We start from the raw sequence: 11,746 nt of genomic DNA, 5'->3' as shown, positions 1-11,746 counted from the left end.
TGCGCCGAATACAACAAGTGTGGACCTTACAGTGAAACGCTTACTTACAAGCCCTTAACTAACAATGCTTTAAGTAAAAAATAGAAAATAAAAGTAACAAGTAATTAAACAGCAGCAGTAAAATAACAAGCAAGGCTATATACAGGGGGAATCGGTACAGAGTAAATGTGTTGGGGCACCGGTTAGTCAAGGTAATTGAGTTAATATACTGTAGACATAGTAGTTGAATGGGGTGGGTTCCGTCTGAGCTGGAGAAAAAGCCTGCTCACCTTTTGTCTCCATGAACAGAACTGAAGGAAAATGCACTTAGTGGCCCGACAAGCACAAATCTTTGAGGGACTGAAACTCAGTCATGGTTTGGAGCAGAAGCTCATCTGGGACATCATCCTCTGCCAAATCGCCTGATCTTCTCTCGACATCCTCCAGGGCCTCCAGGTAGGCCTGGTCATCTAGCTCATCTCCCCAAGGATCGCATCCTTCTCCCTGGGGAAGTGTTGCTGCTGAGCCCACCTGGTACTTCTCCACTGGGGGTGTCTAGCTGAGCTCAATGTTCCCCACATCGTCCATCAGATACGCCTGGTCCTCCTCATCCTGCCGCCAAATAAACAAACACACAACTTATTACCTTCTACATGTTTTATGTTACTGTGGGATTCTTTTTTGAGTTACCAATTCATGTAGCCAGAGGAAGTCAGGTACCCAACAGAGTCAGGTACTGGAGATGTAATTTTCTATTAAAATGGCAACAAGTGTGATTGAGGTGAATCAGACTTTTGTAGCAGTGAGGGGGACAGGTGCAGAACTCACCATTGTAGCTGACGCAAATGTCCTGTGGTAATGGGTTCCAAAGTTATTTCAATTAATGACATACTGGTATACCATTCACCTAAAACACAGGCTCTCGATTGTGGTTATAAGATGACTTGTGTCAAAACTATTATTAGTATATACTATCTATTCTATTTAATCAAAGTCAATACTATTTTAGTGTTAACCAGCGTGTACTGGAAGCTCTTGCGGTTCAAACATAGGTTAAGGACCCTCTTTGTTTTCGTAAGGCACACACATGCATTGCTCTCTTCCCCCCTCCAACCTAGTTGGAGCTGTGTTTATTATTTTTAATTACACCTTGTTCATGCTACATAACCTCTAATCCCTAATGGTTAAGTTTCTGGGTAGAAGTGTTTAATCATTTATCTTCAACCTTGATAAAATATCTAAACATAATCTCAAAAGTCTACCCTAAATTCGTTATGTTCTCTTGCGTCCTCCTCACAACACATTGCAGAAGGTCCTAGTGGAGGAACCAAGGATCTTCTCCTCAGATGCATTTTGAGAAGGAGGTTGAGGAATCAAGGAAAGGAGGAATCAAGAAAACATTTGAAATTCACCAAAGTGTATCAATATACTGACAAGAGACGGGATTAAGTGCTCTAACAATGGGGGCATTGTCATTCGGAAAGTATTCAGACCCCTTGACTTTTTCCACCTTTGTAACCCGATTCAGGAAACTAGGCGTATGTTGCAAGTCACGACTTCACAGGAGGGCTGTTTGAACGTTTAAAAAAATGTTTTAATCAAAATGTGTTTTTTGGCAGAAATGCCTTCTCGAACATGTGAAATTCCATGTGCCTAATATCAAACTTGTATGCCATGTGTAAATACGAATAAAATTGTTAAATTAGGAGCCTAGTTGGTTTATTCACAGACAAAGAGGAGCAACCTTCCCGCTAGCCATGATTGGCTGAGATAATGAGTGGGCTGGACATGCCGAGAGATGCGTTTGAATTGGTTTGCCATATAGCGCTGGGCTTTCTATTGGAGCTGATCAGTATGTTTAGGTAATTGTGTCGAACGCGGCTGTTTAAAAAAAAAAAAAATGTACCGCGTAGTAACCAGCATAAACCTAATGTCAAGTTAAAGTGTACTGTTAGCTAACGTTTTTGTTATGTTACAGCCTTATTCTAAAATGGATAAAATTTTTGTTTTTTCTCAATCTATACATAATATATGCGCAAAAATGTTTTTTTTTAGGAATGTTTACAAATGTATAAAAAAAATGAGAGGTCGACCGATTATTGGAGGACCAAAAAAAGCAGATGCCGATTTAAAAAAATATATTTGTAATAATGACAATTCCAACAATACTGAATGAACACTTATTTTAACTTAATATAATACATCAATAAAATTATTTTAGCCTCAAATAAATAATGAAACATGTTCAATTTGATTTAAATAATGCAAAAACAAAGTGTTGGAGAAGAAAGTAAAAGTGCAATATGTGCCATGTAAGAAATCTAACGTTTAAGTTCCTTGCTCAGAACATGAGAACATATGAAAGCTGGTGGTTGCTTTTAACATGAGTCTTCAATATTCCCAGATAAGAAGTTTTAGGTTGTAGTTATTATAGGAATATTTCTCTCTATACAATTTGTATTTCATATACCTTTGACTATTGGATGTTCTTATAGGCACTTTACTATTGCCAGTGTAACAGTATAGCTTCCGTCCCTCTCCTCGCTCCTACCTGGGCTCGAACCAGGAACACATCAACAACAGCCACCCTCGAAGCAGCGTTACCCATGCAGAGCAAGGGGAAAAACTACTCCAAGTCTCTGAGCGAGTGACGATTGAAACGCTATTAGCGCACACCCCGCTTAACTAGCTAGCCATTTCACATCGGTTACACCAGCCTAATCTCGGGTGTTGATAGGCTTGAAGTCATAAACAGCTCAATGCTTGAAGCATTGAAGAGCTGCTGGCAAAACGCACAAAAGTGCTGTTTGAATGAATGCGTACGAGCCTGCTGCTGCCTACCACCGCTTAGTCAGACTGCTCTATCAAATCATAACCTTAATTATAACATAATAACACACAGAAATACAAGCCTTAGGTCATTAATATGGTCGAATCCAGAAACTATCATCTCGAAAACAAGACGTTTTTTCTTTCAGTGAAATACGAAACCGTTCCGTGTTTTATCTAACGGGTGGCATCCATAAGTCTAAATATTCCCGTTACATTGCACAACCTTCAATGTTATGTCATAATTACGTAAAATTCTGGCAAATTAGTTTGCAACTGGCCAGGCGGCCCAAACTTTTGCATATACCCTGACTCTGTGTGCATGGAACGCAAGAGAACTGACACAATTTCACCTGGTTAATATGCAGGTTTAAAAATATATAGTTGTGTATTGATTTTAAGAAAGGCATTGATGTTTATGGTTAGGTACACGTTGGAGCAACGACAGTCTTTTTCGCGAATGCGCACCGCATCGATTATATGCAACGCAGGACACGCTAGATAAACTAGTAATATCATCAACGATGTGCAGTTAACTAGTGATTATGATTGATTGATTGTTTTTTATAAGATAAGTTTAATGCTAGCTAGCAACTTACCTTGGCTTCTTACTGCATTCGCGTAACAGGCAGTCTCCTCGTGGAGTGCAATGTAAAGCAGGTGGTTAGAGCGTTGGACTAGTTAACCGTAAGGTTGCAAGATTGAATCACCGAGCTGAACAAGACAGTTAACCCACCGTTCCTAGGCTGTCATTGAAAATAAGAATGTGTTCTTAACTGACTTGCCTAGTTAAATAAAGGTGTAAAAAAAAAAAATATGGCCAAATTGGGGTCCAAAAATACCGATTTCCAATTGTTATGAAAACTTGAAATCGGCCCTAATTAAATCGGCCATTCCGATTATTCGGTCGACCTCTAAATGAAATATCACATTTACATAAGAATTCAGACCCTTTACTCAGTAGTTTGTTGAAGCACCTTTGGCAGTGATTGCAGCCTTAAGTTTTCTTGGGTGATGATGCTACAAACTTGGCACACCTGTACTTGGGGAATTTCTCCCATTCTTCTCTGCAGATCCTCTCAAGCTCTGTCAGGTTGGATGGGGAGTGTCGCTGCACAGCTATTTTCAGTTCTCTCCAGATGTTCGATCGGGTTCAAGTCCGGGCTCTGGCTGGGCCACTCAAGGACATTCAGACCTGTCCTGAAGCCACTCCTGCTGTTGGCTGTGTGCTTATGGTCATTGTCCTGTTGGAAGGTGAAACTTCTCCCCAGTCTGAGGTCCTGAGCGCTCTGGAGCAGGTTTTCATCAAGGAACTCTCTGTACGTTGCTCCGTTCATCTTTCCCTTGATCCTGACTAGTCTCCCAGTCCCTGCCGCTGAAAAACATCCCCACAGCATGATGCTGCCACCACCATGCTTCACCGATGATTGTGGACTACAGGAAAAGGAGGACCGAGCACTCCCCCATTCTCATCGACAGGGCTGTAGTGGAGCAGGTTGAGAGATTAAAGTTCCTTGGTGTCCACATCACCAACAAACTAACATGGTCCAAGCACACCTCTTGTGAAGAGGGCACAACAAAACCTATTCCCCCCCAGAAGACTGAAAAGATTTGGCATGGGTCATCAGATCCTCAAAAGGTACAGCTGCACCATCGAGAGCATCTTGACTGGTTGCATCACTGCCTGGTATGGCAACTGCTCGGCCTCCGATCGCAAGGCACTACAGAGGGTAGTGCGTACAGCCCAGTACATCACTGGGGCCAAGCTTCCTGCCATCCAGGACCTCTATCCCAGGCGGTGTCAGAGGAAGGCCCTAAATATTGTCAAAGGCTCCAGTCGCCCTAGTCATAGACTGTTCTCTCTGCTACCGCACGGCAAGCGGTACTGGAGCACCAAGTCTCGGTCCAAGAAGCTTCTAAACAGCTTCTACCCCCAAGCCATAAGACTGCTGAACATCTAATCAAATGGCTACCCAGACTATTTGCATTACCCACCCATTCTTTTACGCCGCTGCTACTCTCTATTATTATCTATGCATAGTCACTTTAATAACTCTACCTACATGTACATATTACCTCAATTATCTCGACTAACCGGTGCCCACGCAAATTGACTCTGTACCGGTACCTCCTGTATATGGTCTCGCTATTGTTATTTTACTGCTGCACTTTAATTACTTGTTCCTTTTATTTCTTATTCTTATTCATCATTTTATTAACTGAGGTCTACTACACCTGTTGTATTTGGCGCATGCGACTAATAACATTTGATTTGCCAGGTTTTTTCCAGGTTTGGCATTCAGGCCACAGAGCTCAATCTTGATTTCATCAGGCCAGAGAATCTTGTTTATCATGGTCTGAGAGTTCTTTAGGTGCCTTTTGGCAAACTCCAAACGTGCTGTCATGTACCTTTTACTGAAGAGTGGCTTCCATGATTGGTGGAGTGCTGCAGAGATGCTTATCTTTCTGCAAGGTTCTCCCATCTCCACAGAGGTACTCTGGAGCTCTGTTAGAGTGACCATCGGGTTCTTGGTGTCCTTCTCCCCCAATTGCGCAAGTTGGTGGGGCAGCCAGCTCTAGGAAGAGTCTTTGTGGTTTCTAACTTCTTCCATTTAAAAATTATGGAGGCCACTGTGTTCTTGGGGACCTTCAATGCTGCAGAAATGTTTTGGTCCCTTTCCCCAGATCTGTGCCTCGACACAATCCTGTCTTGGAGCTTCACGGACAATTCCTTCGACCTCATGGCTTGATTTTTGCTCTGACATGCACTGTCAAATGTTGGACATTTTATATGTCGTGGAAATTCAGTACCGAGAGAGATTTGGTAATTTCTTCAAACAATCATCTTTATTTAATATAGGTTAATTAATGCAATAATGAGGCTGGTCGACCCCCCCCCCCCCCCCCCCCCCCACCCTTGAGTGTTGGACCGAGTAACCTAACCTTTACACAAATGCAGAGTACTATATATAGCTGACACTAACAATGCACAGTCGTGGTTAGTTCAACCCCCCTTATGCAGATCAAGGAGCATCTTAAACCACTCTGGCTTCATCCTGCCGTTATCTGCATGTGGGTTGTTGTCTTACTGACTTAGTTTCCCAGATGCAAGGATGATTTTGAGACAATGAGGGATTGTTCTACTCCTAAGCTATCTCTAGTAAAACCCATTCTTGTCTCTGTAATGCAGTCTTTAACCCATTTGTCAGCTCAAGCCATCTCCAGTGACCATACGCCCAGATTAGCTGCAGGGAACTAGAGTGGAGCCCATGAATACACAGACACTAGCAGGACAGAAATGTCTTACTATTAGTTAAATATCAATTGTTAACCATTAATATCAAATAAACCAGGTACATAAAGTGGGGCAAAAAAGTATTTAGTCAGCCACCAATTGTGCAAGTTCTCCCACTTAAAAAGATGAGAGAGGCCTGTAATTTTCATCATAGGTACACTTCAACTATGACAGACAAAATGAGAAAAAAAATCCAGAAAATCACATTGTAGGATTTTTTATGAATTTATTTGCAAATTCTGGTGGAAAATAAGTATTTGGTCAATAACAAAAGTTTATCTCAATACTTTGTTATATACCCTTTGTTGGCAATGACAGAGGTCAAACGTTATCTGTAAGTCTTCACAAGGTTTTCACACACTGTTGCTGGTATTTTGGCCCATTCCTCCATGCAGATCTCCTCTAGAGCAGTGATGTTTTGGGGCTGTTGCTGGGCAACACGGACTTTCAACTCCCTCCAAAGATTTTCTATGGGGTTGAGATCTGGAGACTGGCTAGGCCACTCCAGGACCTTGAAATGCTTCTTACGAAGCCACTCCTTCATTGCCCGGGCAGTGTGTTTGGGATCATTGTCATGCTGAAAGACCCAGCCACGTTTCATCTTCAATGCTCTTGCTGATGGAAGGAGATTTTCACTCAAAATCTCACAATACATGGCCCCATTCATTCTTTCCTTTACACGGATCAGTCATCCTGGTCCCTTTTCAGAAAAACAGCCCCAAAGCATGATGTTTCCACACCCATGCTTCACAGTAGGTATGGTGTTCTTTGGATGCAACTCAGCATTCTTTGTCCTCCAAACACGACGAGTTGGGTTTTTACCAAAAAGTTATTTTTTGGTTTCATCTGACCATATGACATTCTCCCAATCTTCTTCTCGATCATCCAAATGCTCTCTAGCAAACTTCGGATGGGCCTGGACATGTACTGGCTTAAGCAGGGGGACACGTCTGGCACTGCAGGCTTTGAGTCCCTGGCGGCGTAGTGTGTTACTGATGGTAGGCTTTGTTACTTTGGTCCCAGCTCTCTGCAGGTCATTCACTAGGTGGGAGATTTTTGCTCACCGCTCTTGTGATCATTTTGACCCCACGGGTTGAGATCTTGCGTGGAGCCCCAGATTGAGGGAGATTATCAGTGGTCTTGTATGTCTTCCATTTCCTAATAATTGCTCCCACAGTTGATTTCTTCAAACCAAGCTGCTTACCTATTGCAGATTCAGTCTTCCCAGCCTGGTGCAGGTCTACAATTTTGTTTCTGGTGTCCTTTGACAGCTCTTTGGTCTTGGCCATAGTGGAGTTTGGAGTGTGACTGTTTGAGGTTGTGGACAGGTGTATTTTATACTGATAACAAGTTCAAACAAAATTACAGGCCTCTCTCATCTTTTTAAGTGGGAGAACTTGCACAATTGGTGGCTGACTAAATACTTTTTTGGCCCACTGTATGTAATTTTTCAATCACAATAGACAGGTGTGTGCCTTTCCAAATCATGTCCAATCAATTGAATTTACCACAGGTGGACTCCAATTAATTTGTAGAAACATCTCAAGGATGATCAATGGAAACAGGATGGCAAAGGGTTTATAAATAACGTATTTAAATAAGGTATTTCTGTTTTTAATTTGTAAAAACCTGTTTTCACTTTGTCATTATGGGGTATTATGTGTAAATTGATGAGGAACATTCTAATCTAATCCATTTTAGAATACGGCTGTAATGTAACAAAATGTGGAAAAAGGGAAGGGATCTGAATACTTCCTAATGCACAGTACATCAGTACATTTGTAACAACTAAAACATTACGAAACTTCTATTCGATCAAATAAGCCTCAAGTAGCAAATTAGCAATTACATTTTATGTTGACTAAACTCAACACTCTTCCATTGACCTCTATACAAAAAAATCCCCACTTCCACTGCTTAACGCTATATTTTCGCACGGACAGATATCTCGCTTCGCCTCTTCCTCTCTGGATTCACTCACAAAGGGCTTTATCAGGATGCATTTAAATGGCTTCCTCTCCTTCAACTTCACTGATCTGAAAGAACAGGATAGGTGGAAAGAACATGGTGGCCACCTATAGGGCCATTTGCTTTCACCTGTCCAGTTCTTCTAGATCAATGCTTAATACAGTAAGGAGAAAATGAGAGGAAAGAAGGATGACACTTTGTGGACTACTAAGACAAATAGATCCCAACAATTCCAAACTAGACACTCACATGATGTTGTTGCTTTTGTGGAGCCGGTCCACACTCTGACATCAGCTCTACTTTAGGATGCCGTAGACAAGTAACTGCTCTGAGACAAAGTAGTTCCACCGTTATATGCCTGTTGGAGAAAATATTGGAAACTTTTATATTTCAACACAACAACTTGGTTCATTTGATACACTTACATATCTTTGTAATTCAGCAGCAGTTTGATTGTTTTATTACATACAGTGCATCTAAAATAATACATATACAGTATTTATCTAACAGCTGCTGAAAACTTACTTCCTTAGATGCCATCCTTTGCTGTCATCAAGGCAAAGGGTGGCTACTTTGAAGAATATACAATATATTTAGATTTGTTTAACACTTTTTTGGCTACTACATGATTCCATATGTGTTATTTCATAGTTTTGATGTCTTCACTATTATTCTAGACAATAGTAAAACTAGAGAAAAACCCTGGAATGAGTAGGTGTGTCCAAACTTTTGACTGGTACTGTACACACAAGAATGAACACAACTTTGAGTTTGCACTTTTGGGACTATTCCATTGGGCCATGTAGGCTTCGTCAAGCTGACCTCAAGCATTTTAAGGAATATGACATATGTATTTGACCCAGTTCTGGAGATTTCTCTGCCAATGTTAAACTGCTGGCTGAAACTAGTTTTGACTGAAAAACACAGGTGTTATTGAACTGAATAGCCTTTCTGTCTTCTATGAAAGATATTGTTTTGTTTGTCATCCTTCAATGTAAGACTCTTTGGGAGGCTACCAGTGTTCTCCCCACAAAGAAGTGGACAACTCCCGTTCTTTCTGTGGGGATTTACAGTCAGGTCCATAATCATTGGTACCCTTGATAAAGATGACCATAAAAAGACTATAAAATAAATAATACAAATACTGAGCTATATTGTATGTTCAACATTTTTGGGAAATTATTTTATACTAATACAACTGCACAGAGAAAGATATTTTTGTTTAATAAAAAAAGATTGGGGTCAAAATGATTGGCACAACTGTTTTCAATACTCTAGCACCCTCCCATTGTGAGGATAACAACACTGAGCCTTTTGAGAGTGTTTAATGAGATTGGAGAACATGTTGGGAGGGATCTTAGACCATTCCTCCATACAGAATCTTTCAAGGTCCTTGATATCCTTTGTCTGCTCTTATCGACTGCCCTCTTCAATCCAATCTTATTAAACATTTTTAGAATGAGGCTCAGTGTCGCTATCCTCACAAAGGGGAGGATGCTAGAGTATTGAAAAGAGGGGTGCCAATTACTTTGATCCCCTAAATTTGAAAAATGTTGTATAACTTGTTAAACAAATACTCTTTCACTGAGCAATTGTATTAGTATAAAATATAATTTCCCCATTTTCTGCAACATGCAATATATCTCAGTATTTGTATTATTTATTTTATCATCTTTATCAAGGGTTGCCAATAATTATGGACCTGACTTTTCTAAACCCCAAAAGACACCTATTATTTTTGTGTCTCTGAACTCTGAATTTGTTTCTTAGTTACTAATTGCGTTAAATCTTTTGGAATTATAAGATAAAGTGTAACCGAAATTTGTTTTAGAACATCAAAGGACAGACCTTTTGCCACTGTCCTCTGTGACTCCACTCATGTCATTCTCAAATTCACTTCCCCTCCTATGCACGCTCATCACTGGCTGCAGAATAAATGGATAAATTGCCCTTTTTTTAAAGACTAAATACATACTTGATTGACTGATGAGAACACACAAACCATGAATTTGTTTAGCCAGTTTGCCTAGCCAATAGGCTGATCTAAACATTGTGTGTCATGTCAGTGTAAAGTCAATTGTCATAACAATGACATAAATAACAGCATAAACAACATATTTGACCCAGGTATATTTTGCACTTGAGAGGGAAGGAAGCATTCAATGTTTGGATGATGGAGTCCACCATGCACCTCCCATCAAAGACAAAAAAGCCAGTCAAAATACAGCTCGCGAATAGCCCCCTCTGGGATCACCTCATAGCAATGCATCAGAGGTTGCCTGTAGGTACTGATTACAGTTGAAATTGAAAAGTAGTACCATTGGTTAACAATCTTCAGTTATGACAAATAGGACTTTCTTATTTCTTAACTGCCTCTGAAGGTATAAATAAAGTTATATTGAAGTGAATGGTGTAACCTTATACATACCTGTAGTAATGCCATAGCTCACTGTAACTGGTGACCAGGAAGATCCTCCCACCCATCTTGGCCTGTTCCTTCTCAAGTGCAAACACGTGTACGTCCTTTGAAGCAGAGGGCAGTCAAAACTACAGTTAGCTGAAAACATGTCATTTTTTTTGTTGTTATTATGACACATGGAAGTGCAATGAAACACACACGTCACATAAAAGGGAACAAAGTCCTCCGGACATACCTGCTCACAGATCTGTTTGTGTCGTCTTGTCAAATCCTATGGTCAATGTCAAACATGACAGCACAAACCGATATGGCACCATGTTACTGCAGAGATGCCGGTGCGTACCTCTCTGCAACTCTGGGCAAAGGTGATAGCCATACATTGACGGGGGAAGAGCTTCCATATGGAGGATGGCTGCCATGGCCGGGACAGCCTTGGTTTGAAGCGAGAGGACAAAGGCCACTGCTGGAAGGACTGAGCTAGTTGTTCCACCTTCTTCAATCTGTTTCCCCAGCCACCCCTGTTCATCTTCTATGTGATGCAGGATGCCACCAGTCATTTCTGCATGTAAGAAGAAAAAACATTTTTATTTGAATACTTTAATGTAGTTGTGTCAGTGTTTTTCATATCTAACTTTAACAATGATCAATACTGAAGGCATTACTATAGACCTATGGATCCATCTCTGATTTTGCATTCACAATAATATGATTGTGAAGCCCCATCATTATTAGGCCTAGCAGAGAATGGATGGGATGTGGCTGGAGAAATGTAGCTAGGGCCAACATTCAAATTCAGACACATTGGATGCAAGGACTGACAGGCCATGAGAATGACAAGATTGTTTTCGCGAAATTCATAATTTTGTTTACAAGCATTCAATTGTGTATGAATTGGTACTAATTTATTGTGTATTACAGCCTGATTTAAATCAGACTAGCTATACACACTACACATTTAGCCAGAGCCAGAGTGTAATATGTACCAGTAATGTTGCTAATGCTAGTACCACTAAAATGTATATTAAGATGTAAAATCTGCTTAACGTTTGCTAAACTAAGCTAACGTTACAGAATTCGATTTACAGCAGGAACTGAATCTATCTACTTGCAGGAACCCGTGTTGAAAACGTTGTTTTGCTGCGACAAGTGACGTACTTCTAGTGCGTCACAAGTGTGACTTACTATCCAAATAGTTGAGAACATTGTACTTTTGTCTCATAAGCCGAATTCGTGCAATATGGCTATTACATATTACA

The 11,746-nt window shown here is 40.7% G+C and overlaps 1 protein-coding gene across 1 annotated transcript; it reads right to left on the bottom strand.

Annotated features, from left to right (window-relative positions):
* Positions 1-331: 331 nt before the first annotated feature.
* On the bottom strand, positions 332-11,619 carry LOC110497497 (DNA-directed primase/polymerase protein-like). Its single transcript, XM_021573629.2, has 4 exons — positions 10,834-11,619; positions 10,500-10,594; positions 8,321-8,429; positions 332-591 (listed from the first exon to the last, which is right to left on the bottom strand). The coding sequence occupies exons 1-4, from the start codon at positions 11,014-11,016 to the stop codon at positions 535-537; spliced, it is 444 nt and encodes a 147-aa protein (XP_021429304.2). The 5' UTR covers positions 11,017-11,619; the 3' UTR covers positions 332-534.
* Between the last annotated feature and the right edge of the window lie 127 nt (positions 11,620-11,746).

The sequence above is a fragment of the Oncorhynchus mykiss genome, chromosome 19, assembly GCF_013265735.2.
Source record: "Oncorhynchus mykiss isolate Arlee chromosome 19, USDA_OmykA_1.1, whole genome shotgun sequence".
NCBI lineage: Eukaryota > Metazoa > Chordata > Actinopteri > Salmoniformes > Salmonidae > Oncorhynchus > Oncorhynchus mykiss.
This window is presented reverse-complemented; position numbering and strand designations above follow the sequence as displayed.